The sequence below is a fragment of the Athene noctua genome, chromosome 6, assembly GCF_965140245.1.
Source record: "Athene noctua chromosome 6, bAthNoc1.hap1.1, whole genome shotgun sequence".
NCBI classification, from domain to species: domain Eukaryota; kingdom Metazoa; phylum Chordata; class Aves; order Strigiformes; family Strigidae; genus Athene; species Athene noctua.
In genome coordinates, this window is record NC_134042.1 from 13,941,556 (window position 1) to 13,966,742 (window position 25,187).

General features: G+C 37.8%; 1 protein-coding gene across 3 annotated transcripts in view; it reads right to left on the reverse strand.

The window, feature by feature from the left end:
- Positions 1-16,455, reverse strand: part of SIPA1L1 (signal induced proliferation associated 1 like 1) — a 77,788-nt gene extending 61,333 nt beyond the window's left edge. For all 3 annotated transcript variants that reach the window (XM_074909650.1, XM_074909649.1, XM_074909652.1), the window contains exons 1-3: positions 14,648-16,455; positions 6,949-7,079; positions 6,133-6,321 (exon numbers count right to left, since the gene is read on the reverse strand). In XM_074909650.1, coding sequence (XP_074765751.1) covers positions 6,133-6,321; positions 6,949-7,079; positions 14,648-16,145 — 1,818 coding nt within the window. In that variant the 5' untranslated portion in view covers positions 16,146-16,455. The remainder of the gene's footprint in view (positions 1-6,132; positions 6,322-6,948; positions 7,080-14,647) is intronic.
- Positions 16,456-25,187: the final 8,732 nt, after the last annotated feature.

Here is a 25,187-nt window from a genome sequence, read left to right on the forward strand (position 1 = left end):
AAACAGATCCACACAAAAGAAAGACCACGTCTGTGCCCTTTAGGTCTGGACTACGGAAACCAAAGTTACAGAAGGGAAGAAAGCAGCATCCACAGCCATTCACTTGGTATCTCCAACACCAATTTCACAGGCAGGAACTCTGACTGGCAGAACGCAAAGGAGAGTTTATGCATGTAATTCATCTAGTAAAAATGCATACTTATTGCAGGGTAAATCATCTTTCCTCCCACACATGAATTTCTGCAAAGGCTCCATTTTAAATAAATACCACGCAGATCTGCCAGAGCAAAATCACAAGAAAGTCTATCGAAAGTAGCATAAGGTTTCCAAGTTTGGGCTACAGGTTAGCGGGAAGTGAAAACAGTTTCAAGTGCCCTTGCAAATAACTAAGTCATCTGACTGTACTGTGATTTGTTCTCAAAGCTTCTATCACAGGTCATGAGACAAAATGTTTTGAAACTTGCTGGGATGATGTAGACACACATAATTAAACTGAAATTAGTTAATTTTGACTTCTTATATTTACAGTGGGACAATTTAAAAGCCCTCAGAAGTGGTCCTACTCTCTAATTAGAGTAAATTTTAAAATTAGTAACACTGAAAATTGCAACTTTACTGTATTCTTCTTTTACTACCAAGAATGAATTGTGACAAGGATAACGTACTAGCAGTACGAAAATAAGGAGGGGAAAAAAGAAGGGTAAAAATAACCTGGTTTGATTACTCTGGTTGAAGTTGAGCATGAGTCACAATTCTAGGCTGTTTCTTTTTTCCCCTCCAGAATGCCCCTTATTTTATTATCTGACACAAAGACTGACTTGCATCTTCTAAGTATGTCTGAATTTCTTACAATAAAATAGGAGTACAGCATAGAATCACAAAATGGAAGGGACCAAATCACAAAATGGGTTGGAAGGGACCTTCAAGATCATCTAGTTCCAACCCCCTTGCCATGGGCCCTTACATCAGATTGTTCAAAGCCCCGTCCAACCTGGCCTTGCCCCAGGGAGGGGGCAGCCACAACCTCTCTGGGCAACCTGTGCCAGTGCCTCACCACCCTCACAGTAAAGAATTTTTCTTATATCTAATATAAATCTGCCTTCTTTCAGTTTAAAGCTGTTAGCCCTCGTCCTATCACTCCCTGTCTTTGTAAGTCCCTCCCCAGCTTCCCTGTAGCCCCCTTTAGGTACTGGAAGGCTGCTCTAAGGTCTCCCCAGAGCCTTTTCTTCTCCAGGCTGAACAACCCCAGCTCTCTCAGCCTGTCCTTATCGCAAATCTATTTTTATGAAAGAAACATTCACAGGCCAACTTCCAAGACTGCAATTGAAAGGGGAATAAAAAAAAAAGGGGGGGGGTGGGGTGTGTGTTTGCCTTCAAGTAATGTTTCTATCTCCTTTTCTGTCACTGTTAACTATTTGATGCGCTTTCTGTGTATATAAAAGAAATATACTCTTTCAGCACTAGAGACCCAACCAAAACCATTCACTTTAAGAAGGAAGAATGTGTATTGCGGACACTGAAGTATTAAGATTTGAAACAAAGCTACTTACTAGTAAAATAAATACAAAGCACATGCAAATTAATTCACAATTTCTTATTATGATTATTTATTTCAACTCCCCATTCATTTAAATACAAAAATTAAAAACAACCATCAGTGCACACAATGTTTAAAATCCAGATACAGATGGATGGTCCACACTTTTTTTTGGTAAAACGTTCTGCGTGACAACTGTTTGAGATTAAATTTTCTCAGGAATCACTGGAGCTAGATGAGGTTTGAGGGTGTATTCCTGTGATCTCTGCTTAGCTAGGAACTACATGATCCCACTCACTGCAAGCTTACTGCCTCACAGCAGCCAAGCTTCGTGCCCCTGCCAACAGGACTATGTGATCTCACAGAGAGCCTAGACCAGCTACTGCTGACATGTGGGAAGGCAGGAGAGAGGAGACAAGAGAGGAAGGGTGGTGAGAGGTGGCATGGCTGTCACTCCTGACAGAACAACTGCCATCACTTCTCATAACATCAGTGGCAGGTCCTGACTTGGACCATTCAGGCAATGTTTGCTGCTCAGATATGCTCTCTGTCCACTCCCAGAGAACTGCAAAGGATGGAAGTGTTTCATGGGACCACAATGCCTTGGCTGCACTGCTAATTACATTAGCTTCTAGTAATTTTACTTAAACAAGTTACAACAAATAAAACCAATTCTCACCAAGCACACCTACACTATTTAAGCTTCAGTTTCAGACCAATGAAGTATTTTCAAGGACATAAACATAAATGATGTCCGCAGTATCCACAAACAACCAAACAACTGTCCTTTATGGCTTTGAAAATGTCAGCCTAAGTAACTAAATAAGGCCTACGCAAAGAGCAGGCTATACCTTCTAGCTGTGTTCTTAGATTTGCTGAACTTAAAAAGTTTCATAAGAACAACACAAGATGGTATTTCTGAATCCAAAAAAGCAGACCTGAGGGAAGAAAGGTATGCAGTCCCTATTTCTACACCTCCTTCTGGCAAATCTTGGGTCCTTAGAAGTGTATTAACTCTAAATAAAAGCTAAAAAAGGAGTTGAAGGATGAATTCTGCTGTGGTAAAATTCCTAAAGTAGCAGCTTAATTTTAATAATCTAAAAGTATTTACATATTTATATATGTGGGAAAAGCACACTTCAAGTATTTGTCTAGCACCCAGTGAAAGACAGCAGAATGCACATCTTGGACTTAACCAGTCAGCAAATTTGTATTATAAATACGGAACTATGCTAGAAACCAACTGACGTTTTACAGTATTTCTGTGAATGAAGAATTGCCATAAAGATAAACTTCTACTGGAGTAAGTCAGTAATTACCCTAATACGCAAATTTTAAAATCATATTTGGAAGTAAACCTGAAGTTGCCATGAACTCTGCATTCAAGGCAAAGATAAGTAGATGGCAATTAGCCAGGAAGCTAGTGCAGCCTTGCGGAACAAATGGATTGCTTTTTAACATAGAACCATTCAAATGAATGCATTTTAATAAAGTCAGTAAAAGAACAGCTAGGTGACAAGCAATAGAGGTTGTATGTACAGAACAGCAGATGCTACCGGGACTCCAGGAATCTAAGGTGAGGTAAGGAACGTGGTATTTGACATACAACACCAGTGCAAAATTGGGGCAAGAGGAACGTTCCCATTCTGACGCTGGATGTCATATGCAGCTATTGAAAGAGTAAGAGAGACAGAGCTCAGCCATAAAAGTGATATGAAATTTAGAGAAAATATGTTGCAGTGAAAGACTTGAAAAGTGCAATCTGTTTAGTTTATCATAAACAAGACCAACAGATGATTTAATCACTGCATACAAAAACCTTTGCTGGAAAAAAAAATCTCACACTTAAGATGTAGCAGAGAAAGATATCAGAAGTCTGGAAGCTGCAAATTCTTGAACATGAAAACCACCAACTGCTTTAAAACCTTTACTCAAATTTAAAAAAAGATAGCCTATCTTAATCAAAACTCGTGCAGGCAAACTTGGCTCAATGTAGGGGTTACTGGGTGAAATTTAATGGCTACGGTCATTTTATAGTCTTAACTCTTCAATTTACAAAACATTTATTTGCTATATCAAATGGGCACCTGTTCATGCCGTAATGAAACACTGCAACACTCAGCAAGAAGTGATAAACATTCTGTGTACTTAATTAGTAGAGCAGCTGTTATCCAAATTTTTCTGTTAGCTTGGAATTGATAAAAAAACACAGCTTCTAATTAGTAGAGAGTGTGCATATCTTTTCCTGTTAGAAGTGTCAAACTGTTTCATTACCACAAACCCAGCAAATACTTTGATGTAGTAATACAATTTTAACTATCGCTTGTCCTTAATGATTTTCAAAAGTTTAAGTAGTAATAGAAAACCATACTATATACCATATTGTGGGAGCTTAATGACATATAGGAAATGAAATAAGGGTAATTTAATCTCACACTTTTTTAGATATAGCCAACTTCTGAAGCAAATTATGCTAAATTACTTTTCAAATTAGGTATTTACCAGAAATAATTTTGGAATTTATTTTTTTAAATAGAATTTTCTGCTAGATTTTTTTTTTCTCAGTAGTGTTGATGAGAAAATTTTCACAGAAATTGCAGGTTCTTGATGGGCATACCTGTAAGGTACTGATCCTTGACTCCAAAGGCTCACTTATGGAGCCATGTTGTATTAAATTCCATTTCCTCCACTGCTGAAACAGAAAACTTTGGAAAGAGCCGGAAACATATGCTTGTGTCTTCAAGTGCCTGATAAGCTTGATTCTGGACGAAGGGTAGATTAGGCTTATGCTCAGGTAACAAACCATAAACACTGAATATGTGCGTATTTGGAATTACTGCTCTCATCATCCAAATAAAACACACTGGCCTCTAACTTACTAGGATCTCATTATGTTAAAGAGAATAGTTATACTGAGCAGTGCAAGCATCTAAATATTCTGTCGTCCTTTTAGCAGGCTATCTCCTCTCAACCTTCCATGTTTGCTGGCTCATCACAGTGTTGTTTCTCTGCAGAAGCCAATATGCACATGCAGGAAAGGTTGAATTCATGTGGTACAAAGACACACAATTTTGTATCTACATCAATGAGCTCTGACTTACACCCCTAAGGAACAGGATCTTAGGCATTCATGAAAAGATACTTCCAGTGTTCAACAGCAGCCATAAAGCAAATAAAATACCAGTAATTATTAGAGAAGGAATAGATAAGGAAGCATATTAAATCAAAATTTTTCTCCATTTTCAGAAGTGCACTCTTAAAATAGATGTGGGAGAGAAGGAAGGGAACTGGAAAGACTCCAGAGAGGCAAAAGCACGATCAGAAACTTCTACATGAGAAATGACTAACTGAACTAGGACTCATCAAACTGGTAAAACACAGTGGTAGTACAGAGAACTCTGTAAAAGCCTACAAGGTATCAGGACTAGAAAGTATCACTCTATGCTTGTCCTGTTCTCATATTCTTAACCAGGCACTCACTGTTGGTCATGGTCAGGGATAATACTGGGCTGCACCTACGTTTGGCTGACCACACAAAACCACTCCTGTGTTAGTCTGGATGCTCTGTGACAGCCACAGCTACCCATTTCTTCATCCTCTTGTATCATATTCTTAGTGAAACAGAGGAGGCTCTGAAACTAACTAGAGGACAAAGTGTCAAGCTCAAGTTTTACTTCTGGTAGGTATTTATTTGGGGATTCCTCATCTTGCCCATTTTAATAACCAAACCACAAGGAGGCTGACAAAATCTTCATGATAGTCACTTATAAACCTGTTTAGAATAGCTATATTCTCTCCCTTGTGAGGCAGATAATTAGACCTTTTTCAATTTTATGAGGGCAATGTTAAGACTGACAACAAGAAGAAATAGATACTAATTCTGTGCAGTAAAGGCTGATCATGAGAAGCAAAAAAGTCCAGGAGAAAGAGACAGTCTCAGTACTCAGAGCTGTTAAATGTCACTGTTGAAGATTTTAATCATAAAATTCACTTCAGTCATGGTCTTTCATTTTGCCATTTTGCTGAGTCTAAGCTATATAGCTAATGAGACTCAGTTCCATCTTTAAGAGACATGGGGACTATCACCTAATCGCAAGCCACTTGTATGAAGAAGCATCTTAGAATATTTTGTCATGTAGTTTTTCAGGGAAGAAGAAGAAAGAAAAAAAATAGACAGGCAGCACACCAGTAATAGTTGTGCCAATGCAATATTACAACTAAACATTCAGTAACATGGGAGATGTCTCTTCTCATTACAATATCAGTAAGAAAACCAAAACAGAATCCCTCCTCCCCACAGTCTTTGAAAAACTATTATAGTCTTTTTTAAAATAAAATAGACAATTGCCGTAACTTTAATCTAAAGCTTCAGACTACTTAGAGCAATGAACATGATTTCATACATACCAAATATTCTGCAAGACTTGGGGAAAGACATGCAACAAAACTCTGCCTACAGATGAGAAGCTTTAGTTTAAATGAGGCATTTTAATAGGCTGACTCTAATCACTTAAAGCTAAAAGGTAATTTTGCAGTTCATGGCAGTAATCTGACAGTTTAAGACAATTCGTCTCACTCCATAATTCTGCACTTACCCCTTGTTCATCCAGCTTCATAAGCTGTTCCGTGACTTTTGGAGTGTTGAAGGCCAGCCTTAGGCAATGGATATTCAGCTCAGGAACCACATACTCCAGCACTTCTTTTAGGGGAAGTCCTCTGGCTGTGCAATGCTTCGCAGTTGAAGGGATAGCATCTTCCAGCACAGAGCCTCTTAACGTCATCAGCTAAGCATACAAAACAAAAATAAATTATATCTTGAATTATGCACTGAGAAAAGGTTGATTACCAATAGCAGTGGAGCAGAACGTACTATTTTTCCAATTCTTAACAGAGATTGAGGACATTAAATAACTTATGTTGCATGAAACAGACACTGATACGCAAAATGTCACTCACTGATAGCTAACAGTAGTCAGAATATCTCAAATGATTCAACAGATTTAATTTTTACAGAAAACTAACACTTGGAAAAGGTTAGTAGTAGTATTTCTAGCAGAGCATAGAAGTATGCTTCTCAGATCTACCAACTGTCACATATAAAAGTGGAGAAAGTAATTTCCCTCCTCTTTGCTTGCTTGTAGCTAATACAGCACCTGTAAATTTTTTCAGCTTTAAGCAAAACAACCTTCAGTTTCCTCTGCAGTAGATGTTATGGAATAACTCACTGATACACCTGTATTCTGTGTAAAATAAAATGCAGCATAACTTTGTCACAAGACTCCTGGATTGTATGCATGTAGAGGAGACAGAAAGCCACTATCAATGTTGAAAAGTACACAAACCCCACACATAGCACCTGGTTTTGCCTGCTCACTTCTAGCTTCCTTTACTCTCATTCATGAATTGCTTACCTCACTGGTTCTGAATATGATCCGGTAGTTGTATTGAGGTCCATTTTCTTTGATTTCCTCTGGCTTCTCTCTTCTTATACTCACAGCTACTGGACCCAGGTTCTCATCCGCGCCAAAATAGTTCCAGTGTTCTTGCATACAAAAACAAAACAAACCACAAGCCATCTTACTTCTTACACTTCAACTGTATTTTCATGCTTAGTTGTTATATTGGAAATAAATTGCCAGCTCCACTAGAGTCAATAATAGCATGTCTTCAGTGGTACCAGGATTTAATTCTCATGCTTCAGTTCTCTAATGAGCTCCCTTTAAACAAGAAGGCTGAAATTCAACATTGCATCTCTGCTTAAAGAGGCCTAAAACAGGATACACCTCTTGCACTGGCTCTTATAATTGAAATCTGTTTCATTCATATTGAGCTAAATAAGTACAACCAATTTCCCCTCCTTAAAAATAAAACCAAGGAAGTCAAATGCACCAAAGTGGAAAACTCACCACTCTATGTTAAAATGGGAGCGGCAAACAATTGTACTTAGCAAAGAATGTAACATTTATTTTTGTATGGAAAAAGCAAAATACAGTCAAAGAAGTTACTCAATAAAAGGGGAGAAACCGATGAAGATGAAAAAGAAGTTAAAAGACTTGTTCGTAGTAATAAAATCATAGTATCATAGAAAAATAAAATAAAGTGCAAGAAACAAAGTGACTAGTATAAATATTTAACAGCAAAGTGTCCAACGACTCAGAGTAAATTTAAAGTGCTAAGAGTCTAAAACTAGCCTGGTTAAGAAGGTGGCAGAAGACAATACAGGGCTGGAGAAACTGCTCACTAGGCAAATAGTAGATTATTTGATATATTTTTTTATATTCATTTAACTGTACATATGTAAAGCCAAAAAAATAAGAAAAGTGCATCTGCAAAAGCTGAAGCTCAACAATTTAAGAGACTGGTGTTGAAGGCTCTTCTATTGAACCTTTTGAGAGTTATAAACTGTTTTGAGTAACGACAGAGGTACCTCACCATAATACAACAACATATAAACAAAGCTGCACATATGTCAAGTGACAACTGAATTTAAACATACAATACCTGAAAGGAAATTTTAACAGAAACTGTCAAAAAAATAGAAGTCAAACATTGTACAAGAAAACTACGTTCCATATCATCACTTTCCATATGCTGCATATCTGCATGTATGAATTTATACATGCACAAAAATAGAAAGTTAGAGCTATCTGAAAATTCAACAGTTCAAAGAAGAAAAGTGAAATTCAGTGGAATGAAAAAAAGATGTAACTGCCCTGAAAGGAAACATAACCATTCTGCCTGAACTACTATATACAGATTACTTGTTATTCTTAAAACAACTGGGACTTTAAAACAAGAACTTTAAGAGCAGTCTAGAGCTATTCTGCTCTAGACATAAAATGTAAAGTATTTTAATATCATCATCAAGAACTGCATCTTTAAAGATACTAAAAAGAGATACTGAAATACACTCCATCCAAAGTGAATGGCAGTCATTTTTCCAACCACTTGCTGTGTTAAAAATTTGAGTGCCTCATTTTTTATTCTATTTCTTTTTAAAATTGTATTTCTGGTTCTTGCTATACTTTCCTCCAAAACACTAAAGTTTTTCAAGTAGGCACTCTCTCCTTATGAACTTACTTGTGCCCTAGAATTACACATTTGTCTTCACATAGCTGTCCACCCCTTTAAGCCTGGGGGGGGCTCTGTTCTGTTTCCCAGTATCTAGTATTTTATTACCCTTTCCCTCAGTGTTTTCCATTTAAGATTTCAGAGCATGTATGACATAAAAGAAATATGCTCACAGTTTTATGAACCTTGCTTTCTACCAAATTCCTCTGCAAGCCATCAAAAGCCAATACACTGCACAGAGGTAATTAAGATTCAAAATACTTTTAATATCTTGTAGAATATCCCGTAAATATTGGTGTAAGTTTTGGGTGACTGAATTAGTCATGAGTGGGGAAATTATGAATAAATTAGACCATCCACATAAGCCTAATTAAATCTTTATACTACTCCACTGATACGAGCCCTGTAAATGCCAGAGAGCTTCTGTTGTTTAAAAACCTAAACCATCTTATTAGCACCCCAGCTTTTCTTCTTCCTTCGTTACTTGATTTGTTTTTTTCAGGATGTTTATAGCTCAACCAAACAGTTTATGGCAGAGAGGGTCAATGCAGAAGCAGCACAGTCACTGAGAACATGAGATCAACTTTCTATCAGCATATTGTGCAGCTTCCAAAAGCAGATACAGCTTGGCCATCTCCACACTGAACTGCTCAGTGAGTTAAAAACATTGATGTAACTTTTAAAAGAAATTTCAAATGAAAAAATTATATGGTGGTAATACATACTAGGAGGGTCCAAAGATTACATAAGCTTTCTGTACTGACAACTCTATACACGATAAAATTTGTATACCTTGTAACTAGTCTACCCTGCAATTCAGATAAGATAATTTTCTGAGGATAAACTACATTTTGAAAAAAACATTTAGGAAGGCTGGTAAGAGGAACATTTGAAGCTGCATGAAAATACACATGCAATTCTGTATAATTTGATTAGGCTTTTTATCTAGCTCCTATTTATTTGGAAAAATGCACAAAGTAGTGTTGAATTTTACACTTCTCTGCTAAGAGGAAATGTCTTTTATCCTCTTTCCCTTCACTCTGCACTGTTGTCTTTCTCACTCTCCTATTTATCCCTCCAGTCCCATCTTCTATTCACACTGTCCTCACCTCTATTCACATTTACTACAGTGTGTCATTCACTCATTACCTTCATCTTTACTCTCCTCCTCTACCCCACCTCTGTATTCATTCTAAAAGCTACAGTATATACCCCCATATCTGGCTACTTTTCACCGTGGCACAGAGGTGCATCTCCATCTGATTTTCCACTACATCCTGAATTTCCTTGCATTCAATCATTTTCCCTTTCCTGGAGCAGGAAAAGCAGTAGCAGAATTTAACTGCACAAAACTTAATATCCAACCTAAAGGTAGTTAATTAGGACTTTTACTGTAAAAACAAGGGCTACTTCACAAGGCTTTTATGCCAAACATCAACAGCATAATAGACAGCTTTTTCCTCCACCCCACACAGAACCTCATTGAAAGCGACACTTCTCAAGCCTGACATTTTTTAATTTACTTTGAAAAATTATTTAATTAAAAGACATTCAGGGGACAACTAACAACATCCATAAATTAATTTATAAATCCAAGCCAAAAAAGAAATAATTAATTTCTGGTACCTGGTCATTAAAACAGATTATATATACTTTTAAAATAGTTAAGCGTTTATCATATAATTCAAAAGACACTTCCAGTGACAGAACCTAAGTGAAAATACTCATTTTCCTGGCAGATATTTAGGAGCTTCCCTTGCAAAGGAAATCCAAATAGAAGCACTTCATTTTGAGCAAGAAGGTTCTTTTCTGCTTTTACCATATTTACCTTTGGATATCATGCACAACTGATGTATTTTGTGTAATCAGACTAGAAGTAAAAATCCCAAATATTTCACTTCAGAATGAAACTGCATCAAGTATTTTCCTCTAGTCCTGCCACAGTATTTACAGCACTGGAAAACTCTCCCCAGCAGTTTTCTAGAAACAAGAGGGCAGCATTTTTAGATGTCAGTCCTATAACGTCTTCAGACTCTTGCTCATGACATTCTAGCCACATACTTGAAAGAGACTGGTTTAGGGATAAAATAATGCAGCGATTTACAGCATCAGAGCAAAGGGTTTTTTTCACTGGCTATCAACAGTTAAAAGGAAAGCTGACTAACAGCTCAGTCGTTATAAAACCAGCTCAGGAAACTACTTCTCAGTCAAGTCTTCCATTCTAAGACAGTAACTCAAATTTCTCCTAAATGGTAATGATGTTAGCTACTACTGCCTGGTGATGACCAAAGCTAAATGGTTGATCTTGGTTCTTTCCAGGGGAGCAGTAATTCCCAGACACAACTGGGAGGACAGAGAGAGCAGACAGCTCCTCTGGAGCAATAGGCTCTTTTTACTAAGCAGCACTTAGACAAGCTGATGGAAACAAATTTTTCTATCCCCATGGTTTTATTACTACTACTAAGTCTTAAATATCAAGATATAGATAGGCTAATAAGCGTGGCTCTCCTTGAAAAATACTTTATTGCTAATAATTAACCCATTACACCTAACCGTACAAACATTTATAAGACTTCACCCAGAACACATACACAAAGCTTTTATCCATGTATGGGAAAGAAATTTAAGTCTCAGTGATAAGTTATGGCCAGATGTTTGGAATTTCTAAGCAGAAAACATTATGATACTACTTAAGTCTGTGATTTGCTTGTGTCTCAAATACTGTCTGCTGATCTCAGCTGGAAAGGTTCAGAGAAGGGCAACAAAACATGACTGAGGGGAATAACATGGTTGAGGCTTATAAACACATAGTGAGGAAAGGTGAGAAACGCAAACTTTTTCACCTAGCAATGAGACTGTTTAACCTGATGTCCCTAGTTTTCTTTCAGGAAGCCACTAAAAATTGGCTCTCTATGACCAGTGTAGTCAAGCTGCAGAACTCCTTGCTGCTGCAGGCGTACTTGTGAATGCTAAAAGTTTATTCAGGGTAACAAACACCCAGATAAATGCCTGAAAGATACGTCCAAAAACTACTATTATCACCAGTTTGAGAAGTCCATTATCTACGCGAAGTATACCCAGAAAGTATTGCTATGCCTTCACCCTATTCTTATTCTTCCTTCAGTATCTGTTGCTGGCCTTTCCCAGAAGGTAGGACTAGAAGTTTTGGCTTGACCTATGACAACACTTCCCTTCTCTGGGAACTGTAATTTTATGTCCAGAAGCAGTGAGCTCAAGGGTTTTGCTTCTATCTCTCTTACTGTTTTTTTTTTAAATAAACTGAAGCATTGTGGTCAGCAGTACAAAATGGTGAGGGGTAGAAAGTTATGTATTTAAGTAAGAATCTCACTTCCTCACACAGAAAGACATCTTTTCTTGCATTTCAGTAAGAAGGCCTGAGCAACTTGTTTCTCCTTTGTGTCAAAGAACATACACCTTTTATCAAAACTGAAGTTCATCAGCGGTCTTAGCAGGTATTTTCTTAGAAAATTAGTTACAAGGTTTTATACTCATCAAAATCATAGGACAAACAAAAATGTCAGAATGCTCTACAGGATAAAAATAGTCCGGAAAGTAGCCCCAAAACAACTGACAGGTAGCTTCTGGAAATCTTTCCTTCTCACCCACCCTTACATTCGGTGCCACTGTGCAGAAAAGGAAAAAAACAAACCAACCAACAAACCCAATCTGTTTTCCTTCTGATTAATTCTAAAAGCACCATGTTTAGAGATAAAAAACCTTTTATTTCAATAATCAGAGTTTTTAAAAATTTTGCCATACTGAACTGAAGCTAGCGTTACTCTGTCCGGCTAATTACTACATCTATAGGAACTGCAAACCCCTCTAACAAAGAGACATCTTAAAAGAAGGGTCTCTGTCAGATTAAGAAACAGAGATGCCAGAAAAGATCCTGTTATCTTAAACAAGTCAGAAACTGTATTTTCAGGCACTGAAGTTAAGAAGAGAAAACGTCCTACAAAAAAAACATGACTGCCATGTAAAATTCAAACAACTAACAACTTCCTTTAATAATTTTTCCCCCATGCATTGTTATTCTTTTTGTTCAAAGCTTAATCTTATTTCAAGGTCAAATTTGTGCAACTTTCACAGATTTGTTCGTGTGCCGGCTCACCAATACCCTTAGGACTAGGTTGTGTCGATCATATCTAATTTATCTTAATTACAACTAGAAAGAAATGGAGATATAATGGTGACTGGCATTGTAGTAGCATGGGGGTGTGGTTTCCCTTAAGAATAAACCAAACTAATAAATTGCTGCTGCCCCAGGGCTGAAATCCCACTCACACCTCCTTCCTCTTCTGCTGTTCATTCTCACTGCTTATGGGCCACTAGGCTTTGGCACTTCTCTGACTGCACGGAAAGCTGATCTGACTCACTAAAACTTGTGAGAAATAACCAAGCAACAAAAAGCAAATTTATTGTGATAGCAAGATTTCTGCTTGGTTAGTGAACCGGCTTATCAAGTTTGCACAAAACAAGAGAACTGGTAGAAGGAACAGGGAAGAGTAAGTTCCCCTTTTAGTGCTGAAATGCTGTTAATTAGGTCAATTTCATAACATGAAACTACACCTTTAGCTGCTGATCACAAAACTCAGAGTGATAAGGAATCTAATTGTTACTGTGGGAGACAGACAGGAAGGTAATCGCAGCCAAAGGTCTCTAATCTCAGGCTCTCCCCTCCAAACACACCTCATCCTACATTGCACATCTGGCTTACTGTTGTTGGGAAACGAGCATTTTTTTCCTCACTCCTTTCCCTCCGAAGGACGTGGATCGGCACTCTCAAAAACCACGCAGCAAAGGCTACCCCTCAGCCCTAGAAAGACTGCACAAAAACGAGACTATGGAAAGTGTGACAAGAGCCACTCAACCAAGGGACAATGCAGGGAAAAAGGTGAGAGATAGATGTATTTCAAAGCAGCAAGGGAAAAATGGGAGATGAGATTATTGGGTGTAACATGCAGTTAAATTTTTTTTTTCAACTGACCATCCACTCATTTTAACCAGGCATCCCTGTTGCTTTAATCTCTAGGAAACAAACTGTTTGGAGCTGCTTTCCCTGAAGAGATGAAACCCAGTCCTGACCATTGGTAGCTAAGGAACAAGCACTCTTCAGGCCAGTCATTAGATCAGTTCTATCTATCAAGAGATACCATAGCAAGGCACACAATTCTGCAGACAGAACTCTTTTACAATTTACAGGACTTTGGTCTGTAATCCTTTTTGATCATTTTCAGAATCAGGAAGAACAGAGAGAAAGATCTGCATCTCACTGCCAGCATCATTTGGGGGGCAGGGGGCACTTTTCTGCATACCTTCAATGGAAATTATAATCCTTGGCTTCAACAGAACCATGGGATAAGAGAATTGTATTCTGTTTTTTTCAGAGTGTGTTGTCATTGCAACACATGTGTGTATATATAGAGAGAATTATGGATATACAGTGCCGGTTTCTGCAAAATCCAACAAATTAGAATTTTCTGACTAGAATGATGGCTTTAATGGAAATAGTGAGCAAGAAAAACATGTTTTTATCTTCATTTTTATTACTGATTTAAAATAAATATACCGCCCCCCCATTTTGAAAAGGATGATCAAGATAATAAAACGTCCAAAGATTATTGTAAATGCTAACTTTCCAAGATCCTCAGTATGTCAAGTCTTGATGTGGAAAGAAGAAAGTTCTCTTATTTCAGAATTTTATTTTTTTATTTTTCAAGGGCCAACCCCTTCCCACTCCCATGGATACCAAAGCTGTGTTTCAATACATTTATAACTTGTAGCCATTGATGTTTTATCAGTACTAAAATCAACATTTTTTTCTTACTCCAACACTGTGACTCTATTAGACATAGCATGTACTGATCAGTAAAATATACCATGATGATTAAACTGATGATGATGATTAAAAAAATATATATAATTCTTGCAAATACTGTTATACATCAGCTGAATTTTGTATGTTGGTAAAATGAAAAAGTCCTTAATAAAACACAGGGAAAAATAACATTTACCTACCTTTCTGATAGAAGAATTTTCGGTAGTAATATGCACCAAGATCTACATGTTCGACGATGTATCTTTTCACTCTGTCCAGATGTAAAATCAGATTCTCCTTGGGAACTTCCAGAACTGCTACTCCGGCATTTGTGCAATGAGAACTCAGAGTTGACTCAAACGAGGCACTTTCACATCCACTGAAGGAACCTGAATTAGATTTGGAAAGGCTAATCTTCCTCTCTCCTTCCCCACCAATCTCATTACGAAAATAAGGACAACTCATCACAAGTTCATTGCTTTTATCGTCCCCCTGGTCCATATTGAGACTTCCTTTTGAATTCAGGTCTTCAGTGCTGCCCATTGGAGAATTGAAACTTGCAGAATGCGACAAGGGTCCAGAGACAAGTGATGCTACAGCAGCAGCAGATGCACCGGTGGTTGTGTTCCTTCTTTTAATCACATTATGCCTGTTGATTGCTGCTTCATTTAAATCAAATAAAATACTCTGTACATCATAATGAGCAAAACACTTTGGACAAGTCCAAGGCTTGACACTATCTTCTGACCTGTTATCTTCAAGATCTGAAGACTTTCCAAGTTCTCCTTCACCTTTGGCATTGCGCAGCTTACGAAAAATGGATGAATCTCCTGTCTCTGATTTTGAGCGTCTCTTAAGGGGCTTCTCCCTTTCCTTAAAGAGTCTCAGGTTGTCCCTTTGAGTAATAGGTCCATCTATCACATCTAGAGAGAAACCTGAACCCTTGCTTCCACTGGCAATCAAGAGTTCACTGAGCTTACTTGTGGCTGGGCTTCTTTGATCAGACTTTTCATCTTTATAGCCCTTCAATAAGTCAAAAAAACTTTCCCCTGAAGTTCCCTGTTTATCTATTGAAGATGTGCTGCCGTACTCCCTGTGAAGAGATGGTCCAGATTTAAAAGTGGGTGAAATGCATTCATCAAAACTATCCACATCAAGCTCACTTATGGTAATGTCACTGTTGCTGCGCTGTCTTATTCTGCGAAGAGCTTTCCTTGGGGAACTGGGATAGCCATCAGGTGTAAGAAACCTGGAGTCTAGATTCTCAGATTGTCTGGTCTTGTTCTTAAGTGTGCTCTGGATGCTCTTTAACATGACAGAATCACTAGCATTCAAGTTAACAGAGCTTCCCTGACTCCCAGGACTGCTTTTAGAAGACATGCTGTCAAGGCAACTTGATGTTTCAATATCTTGACTAGATCTGCTTGTTTCCTTGATGTTCTCCTTCCTCGGGGGCCAATCAGCAATCCTTGCCCTGACCCCCATTTTAGGGACTCCAGGGGTAGAGGTAACATGATGGGAACTCTCATTGCGAGGCGGTCCAACCGGTGTCATGACTGCAGATCCTAAGCTGCCATTCTGTGACCTAAAGCGCCTCATATAAAAGTCATCCGAGTGGACTTTTGAGGTGCCATCTGTTCCAACTGATACCCCAGTGGCAACAGCCCTTTCGGTCTGGGACCGCTTCAAGCTGGTCATGATCTTTCAGTACGTTTAACCTTAGTAGGTTCCCAGAGAAAACACAGTCATTTCTGCTTTTTAAATGCACAGTTCTCTTTTGGAGAATAGTCTCCAAAATATACAATGGTTGCATGAGATCTTAATCATGGACATTTAAGGATACAGTTAAATTCAGGATGTCTAGAAAATTCAGATATTCAGTAGGTTTTGATAAGCAATAATTTCCTTTAACTTTTGCATTTTAAGAAGTAGCCATGCTGCAATACATTCAAATTGTTTTAACATCACTTGTGCTCCAAAACGTGAGAGTTGTAATCCAATTGCTTATGCTTCTAAGCCTAGAACAGAGAAAAAGAGAGATAAAAGCATTAATCATTTAATATATATATTTTTGTAACTGAAACTATTGAAGTGATTACACAGAATTAGTATTTCTAACAAACATTCTTTTAAATCTCGTAGATCATCATCTCAAAAACACAGATTTGTGTTATACAGTGATGAAGAGTTTTCTAGATATTGTTCATTTGCCTTCTAAAAAAAATACTTTTACCTTTAGACTTCACACCTAAATACAATTTTTTCCTTATGGACTGGTTAGTAATACTTTTTAGTTGGGTTAGCAGCCAGTTTTACAAAGCACGAGTAGGGTGTTAATAATTTCCTCAGCCGAAGGATACAAGCAAGCATACATTTCTGTAGAAGCCACAGAGGAGCCAGATCAGGACTCCAAATTTGTTTATAAACGTTTTAAAGAATTTACCGTATACAAGTCACACATCCAAGTAGCAATTAGGTATTAACAATGCCTATTCAACTTTGCCATTAATGTAAGTAACTATAATATGCTAACAAAAAAAGGAAGGAAGCTAATTAGCAAAAAGATTACAGAATGATAATAGAGAGTATGGCGATCAGTCCCATTTTATTTTGTGTTTTGCACAGCTTTTATTTGAAGATTAGCTGGATAGTCCAGAAAGCATCTATTATCTCTGCCCAGATTTCACAACATATAAAAAGACTGAAGCTAAATAGAAACACATAGTTTTAAATTATTTGATAGGAAAAGCTCCATTTACTTCCCTGGCTAACAAAATATTGTCTGCCATAGCTCCTGTATAATCCAGCTTTACAAAGCCATGGAAGTTAAATGCCTTCCCATACCTCATCAGTACCAAAGTGATCACAAAGCATTTAGTATACCACCCTTTGAGGAGCTAAAAAAAATTCCACAAGTACATCCTTGCTGGTAGAAGACAAAAGCATGTGACTGTCAAGATAAAATCTTGCACTGCTGTGTACATCCTTTAACACAAAGAAGTTAATAATTTTCAAAGGTTGAACCAATTACACAAAATGTGGCCTTTAAATATTTGTCAAATGTGTGCAGAGAGATGCTGCTGAACCAGCACCGTGTTAACAATGCAGTATTGTCTATGAATCAAAGCCTTCTGATGCTTCCAGGGAAACTAGGACTTTCTGCAGTCTCTTCTCAAAGCTATGGAGTACTTTGCTCCACACTAATTAAATATCAAGTCAGGGCACTTTCTGCCTCCAAAGGCAGCCTGTTTTACTTCACTTGCCATAGACAGCACCTCCTTGGAATAGCTGCTATTTATATAAAGCTGAACACATAAGGGATACTTAAAATGCAAGCTGACTGCATCGCATATAACCAGAACGGTGCGAGTGATCTACGCTATTATTGTATTTGCACAGCCATTTACATAAGCACAGTTACTTTCCTTGTAATTCTGCTACAATGATACTGCTGAAACAATAGTTTTTTCTACCTATATAATTAGAATACCTTTAGAAAGGCAATCTATTCACGTAGCTGTTGCAAAACTACTGAATTTTCAGCTGTAACTTTTTATGGATTTCTAACACTCTCCAGCCTAAGAACTGATCAAGCTGGTGAAACAACTTCATGAACAAATCAGATCAAGGAAGGAAGAATGCAAACACTGTGTGACATCACATAACCTAATGTTCTGTCTTTGCTTTTCAACGATGCTGTAGCAAATACCACTTATGCAATAAGCTCTGCGAAATGGGAACACTACATAGCCCTTTCTACAGAGTTATGCAGGCTCGGTTTATAGTCAGAATGGAAGGAAAATAGAATGAAAACTGATAAGGATTTAGGGCAAGAGGAAAACAGGCTAAAAGTGATAGCGAAGGAAGAGTCAGGTTGAGGATGGAACATAAAACAGGCAGAATTACAACTGTCCACTATTGCACACTCCTCTTCACAGCCTGCAATGAAAGCCAAGATTTTTGTCCCTCACTGTTCCCCTTCCACTGTCAGTATTTCTCAAAGCAGAGTATACATCTCCTCCCCCTCAAGTGCTGCTCCTTACAGAAACAGATAACCTACTAGTACAAGTTTCTCATTAACTTAAGGGCAGAAGTTCACACAACAGCTCTAACAATTCCCAAGCTCGGTATTAACCATATAAGCATCCAAATGCTACCAGTTTCCCCCATGTCTCAGATTATTATTTTTCCTTTAAAAATTTCCAAGACAATAATTCTAAATAATTAAGGATATATATATAAAAATATATACAGAATCACGTGTGAAAAAAAAATAGCTAAGTAGTCTGTTGAACTTATTCGTGATCTTTTGTACGTATGGTACAGTCGTTAGTTACATGACCACATGGTACATTTTCCAAAGGAAATACTTTTGTTGTTCGTTGACTCAGCATTAAGGATGTCTCACTCTGGGGACCAGCTGTTTCATGCTTTACAGGTTTTTGCAACTGTCCTACTTCATCTGCTGTAGCAGCTGAAATACAGACAATAAATGATTATGGCAATAGTTAATACCACACTCTGAACTCCAGAACTGAACTCCACCCCTTGCCTGTGTCAATATGAATTAAATCACTTACATCAAATTTTCTGGAGACCGTAACCACCTGTCTGTGGTTGTTTCCCTAGACCTTCCTGTCCTGGGTCTCTAATTTGAGATCTAACAGTCTGATCTAAAAGGTTCAATTAGCTCCAATCAAAATAAAGTGAAAATATGACATTCGATAACATTAAAAACTCCTAAAGCATAGACGCTGGGTACGCTGGTCATCAGATTTAATAGGAAAGGAACAATAACTGCAATCTGTACTTAAACATTTTCTCACATCTTTACTCGCAAAACATGACAGCATTAAAAGACAGGGTGAATCACACTTTATTTAAATGACCATCAGTGATATTATGAACTGGAAAACCTGCAGGAAGTTAAATATTAAGTAGCAGAATTGCTAACACAAAATATGTAATCCATTAAAATTAGTTACAACTGCAAGATAAAACAGTATTGTACCTACTTCTAAAGACAAGAGTAGTAATTGTGAAGAGTAGCTATTCCTATTTTGTTACTATTTCAATATAGAAAAAATATAATTTAAGGCAGAGCTATGAATGCCTATGTGAAAAGAATATGGTGAGGACAAACTAGCATAACCAAGAAAATGTATGCTTCTCCACTTAATCTGAACTGATTGAGAAGACCAACAAAATACTCAGATGAATGACTACATACGAAAAGTTGTAAATTAAAACCACATTCAAAAACTACAAAGAGGTCCATGAAAATCTAGTAAGAATTATATCAAATAAAACCAGTTAAGAGAACAGAGCTTGGAAAACCAATGATCTGCTTATCACATTGCATGCGGTTAACTAGCAAAGCAGTCCAAGGATCTGTTCAAAAGGGGTCTCAAATCCATAGGACAAAGTTTACTCATTGCTTTTTACCAGCACCAGAGGACCTTTTGTTTATTCTCAACTCAAAATGAGCTATAGACAAACCTGTTTTCATTCTTCCCCTCTCTATTTATAGCTGCCCTTACTTTGCTCCCTCCTTCAAAACCAGGGTTCCAGGTGTAGGACAAAGGACCATTCTGATCAAACTTAAAAGGTCCTTGTAAACGAATCCCAGGATAGTTTTGCAGTTCTACATCACTTTTAAAAGACAGTTAGGTCAAGAGATTGTGATTTCTTCTTCTTCGTGACTGAAATTAACCACCAGGAAAATGAAGACCTACCAGTCAAGATTTCATCCAGAGGCCTTTGGATTACAAAGCAGCAAACAGAAGCAGCTGATTAAGAAGAAATATCTCGCTCCAGTCAACTCAGGATAGCATAAAAATCCTAAACTACAGCACACTGAGCAGTTTCTATCTTTCATTCAGGTAGCCAAATAAGATAATTCAACATCTGCTTGTTCAGATGAATGGAAAATAGATCAAGTCTAACGCATCGATTCAGAGACCTTCTATTATAGTTTTTTCCTAGATTTAGTTTATGTGGAATTGTGCTTGTTTTCCTTGCAAAGTAGTGATTTTACCCATAACCAAGTCTTACTCAAAGAGGTTTAATAATTACTCTGCTATCTTCTGGGAACATGCTGAGACTTCAGATTGTAGGATCACAGATGCTAATGATCTTAATACTCTGATGTTGACAGAGATAGATTTCAGGGCACCAAATTATTTATGATTCATAATAATCCAGAGGAAATACTTCATACATCACCATCAGCCCTCATTAAAAAGTGGCATTTTATAATTAAAAATTTGGGAAGGAAGTAATCTGTTTTCAAATTCCAGAGAAGTCTCACTTTTGCTAAGCCTCCATACCACTCCCCCAAGCCCACCTCGAACAATAAAATATAGTAGAGGGTGGTAAGCAAAGCATATCACCAAGGATATTTTAAAATACTGAAAACTGTAGGATAAGCAGCTCAGAATAACATTTTACACATGAATAGTTTTTTAAAATATAAATGAAGTCATCTATATTCCACAGGGTTTACCAAAATCTAGCCAACGTAGAAAATGCAGTGTAACACACACACACACAGAGTACTGGTAGAAAACATGTTAACCCTTACTGGGAAAAGAACTGGCACTGGCATAAAACCCGAAAAATTGTAGCATCTATGAAACCAGAAAAAGAAATCAGAACAACGAAAAAGACTGAAACGAAATAGAAACACATACTTTTAACTGATTTGATATGAAAAGCTCCATTTATTCCCCTGGCTAACAAAATGCTGTCTGTCACAGCTCCTGTATAATCCAGCTTTACAAAGCTGTTTCGTATTATATATACAAAAGCTTGGGGGGGGGGGGGGGGGGGGGGATACTAATTTATCAGCCAATTAAGTTATTATATGTACAAAATAATGCCTAATTTCATAAAGTTAATTCCTCAGAAGAGAAAAATTCAATTTAATCTTTAGAAATACTTAGCATTATGTGGTTACCTATTATTAACTTTATTCTCTTCCCAGGATTAGTTATATCATTATAAATGAAGGAAAGTTAAAGGGTTCATCTTTCAGAGAAAGGTTTTTATCAGCTGAAAGGCTATTTGAAGACTAGTGTTTGGTATTTTACTAGCTTACCAGTTTTATTTTTGTTACACTTAGAGGAATTGCTGGTTTTGGTTTAGCTAATTTGTGACAATTGTCAGCTTTGCATAGCATGAAAGACAAGATTTCCCCTAACTCTTCTTTCTTCTTCCCCCAACTCCCCAATGTATATTATCTACAAAATTTGTCGCTAATCTACACGTCAGCAAGTCTGTGTTTCTACCTTTTTCTCTGAATGTTTCCTTGCTCCATAGCCCTCAAAAGAAAACCTTTGCTCTAAGAAACTGCGTGACACCTGTCGCCATATACACAAAGATCACTCCGTAGATCACCTCATCTGTTGAGATTTAATAGTGCTTTATTCTTAACTTCATTCTTTGCTGAAGAAGCTCATACTCCTATGAACTTTGTGTGTATATATATGTACTTAGGCAAAGTTACATTGGTTTTAAGGTGTAATAGTAATTAATGTGAATTACTCCCATCAGTTTCTACGCTCTTGCGGCATGCCTTTCTACAGACAAACACTAGCTTGCTTTGCCACACGTGAAATAACCGGAGGGCGCGATGTCACTAAAAGGGGTGCCAAGGCTAAACTCGTGCGCTGTGGCACTTGGCAAAATTTGCTCCCTCAGGTTATGAGCCCTGCTAACTGCAGACACAAGCCGTCCGTTGGCTCAGAGTACACTGAACCAGCTGGCCTCCCTGTGCAGGAGACCATGAAGTCACATTCAATAATCATTCTCACTTGCAGTCAGTGGTAAAATGTTCATGACCAAACAGGATGTTAAATGAAGCATAATAAAAGCTATCAAATTGAGACAGATATATGAACATGGGGGACAGTAATTCCCTACCTGTGCATTTCAGCACATTTTTCTCCATTATGATCTCTCACTCATTATTCTCCATGTATTATTCTCCATGTAAACACCACAACATCTCATGCCAGAACTGTGTCCTCTGTTTTCACATCACTTTCGTAACCATTAATCAAGACAAGGATATCACAATACTCAAGTGTACAAGTAACTGTTGCTGAAACAAACCCTTTAAAATTCCTTTTAACTGAGACAGAGGGGGAGAGAGAGGAAAGGTACCACACGTGCTTATTCTTACTTCAACACTCATGCTCCAATTTGGTACCACTGTCACTCAGTTAATTAAATGCAGAATCCCTTTCCCAGAAGCTAACTTACACAATCGGAAAAAAAAGATGCTGACAAACCTTACTGGATGCTATACTGTATTCTATGCCTGGAATGAGATTGTTAACAACAATAGTTTATTTTTGATAGCACTGCTTGCTCTCTAGGAAGCAACTCTAAACCAGTGCCAAAACATGAGAGCAAAATATTCTAGTTCCCAGATACCATCTCTCAAGAAAGTAAATTTTTAGCAACTATGGAAGAGTTCCACTTACATCTCATCACCCTTTTTTTTTTTTTTAAAGAGATGTTTCTCTTCTGCGTTTCTTTTTCTGTTGCTAGCTGTTGATATATTGCATCCCTAGGTAATAGTTGCAGAAACACTGCTCTCTCTGGTGTGTGGACTCCTGTAAAAGTTACTTATCTGCAAAGAGCCCAAGTTAATCAATGAATAACTTCTGATACTGTGAGACTGACCTGTGAACAGTCAGAAACCAAAAAAACCCGCAAAAAAACCCAGACCAAGGAACCCCAAAGGAAATGGGCTGATACTTGCCAGTATGGGTACAGTTCAGCATAATCGCCATACATTACAGTAAGTACCACAAATGCACTTTCCTGAGGTTTGCATCTTTGCTCATACTTCTGCAGCACCAAGGCTCATACGCCACCACCCTCCTCCAGCCCAGCCACAAGTTTGTTTCTGCCATAGCTTCGGTACCAACCCAGAGACAGAGCTCAGCCTGTGGTCTCTGTGCTGAGCCACTCGCCATGTTCCTGCTGGCCACACTTGGCACACTAGTGCCGGCAGTCACAGTCATCACCACGCGCCTCATCGCATCCCACAGAGCTGAGCAAGAGACCTCAGTCTGGAAGAGGTGGAAAGAGTGTGTTCAACACACTACTTTTAAACTTCCAGCTGCTTCTAAGTAGTTTGAAGCACAACTCAAAGCTAATTGTTTTAATGACAGGTGTTAGACTGTGTCCCTAATTTGGTAATAGGATTATTAAAAAATATAAAACCATCATTTTGATAGTGTTTAAAGTATTTTTCCCAACACCATTTAATTTCTTTGCTCTTTCACTGCAGTTGCTTCTCCCTAAACTCGTGTTTTGGCAAAAGAATTGCAAGGAGCTGTTCTGCTGTCTTCATGAAAGTCATCCAGCTCTCAAACCTCCACAGAATACCATGTCTTCATAGGTTGACTGATCACACAGTCAAGTGTTTAAGGGAGAAACAAAAGCAGCTTTTCAGAAGTGAGAGTTGAATTTTACCTAAAATTAATAGGCTTTATTCCCAGCAACCCCCATATTAACCATCTAGTGTTTCATATTCACACATGTTCCTAAATGCACTCCTGCAACTACTGCTCCTGCTTTAAAAGTACTGCTGCAGCACTGGAGATGAGAATTAGAAGCAGGGAGATTATTACTCAATGCCCACATGAGCTGTTCCCAATTCCTGCATCACCACCACTCCTTCACCTGTGCCCCAGGCCTCCTCAGCACCCAGTCACATACCATCGTCTCACTTTAAGCCCAGCTGCTGGCACTCTCAGCTACTGCCCTCTACAATCCTTCCTTCTCAAACCAGGGACACCTCTGTCATGCAGCAGCCCCCCACCAGAGCAGAACAGACACCATCCATTTCAATTTCAGACCATGCTTTCGTCTCTCAACAAAAGCCACTCAAAAGACAGCTGAGCATCTCATCAAGAAAATGATCTTTTTTCAAGCTTCCAAATAGCTAATAGCTGTTCAATGAATTTGCTGCCTTATCTACTGTCCTGACAACACAAAGCAGATTGACTTGTCTGTTCCAATTCCTGAATATTAGAGAAAAACAACAGAAACCTATTAGAAGTTATACAGATAAAATGAAGCACTATGTAAGTGAAAAAACAAGTTCAAAACTACTATTGAAATAAAGTATTTTGAAAGCAGACGGCTAGAAAAAGGATTTTCCTGTCATATAACCTATTAAAAAGGTCTGTTGGTCTAAATGGTATTCTTTTGTGATAGCATACACAAAGTTAAAGTATTTTACCCTAAAAAAGGTGTTTTGCTTTTGTGTGTAGGTACATATACCACGTATATTTTTGTATACATATATCTACATATATTCACACACAAGTCGTTAATGCTATCTTCTGAAAGCAAGTTTGAGTATACTGTAGACAAAAGTACATAAATATAAGCAAACACCGTAATTAATCGTGACATCGTTTAAACAACTGTTTCCACAACTACTTTATACACTTCATCAATCTGTATTCACTACTGGTATATGAAGAAAAGCAAACAATTTTAAACCTAACGTCACCAAATTTTCATTGTATGTTTCTACAGGAAATTTGAATTACAGAACCTAATAACCCAGGATAGGCTCCACGGTAGAAGTGTATTAGGTATTCAGATCATTCAAACTTTGGTCAAGTACAGACAGCATAAAAATTAAATAATAAAAAATACCGAAAATCACAGTCCAGACTATAAAGTCATACAAGGGCTACAGAGAGTAAGAGA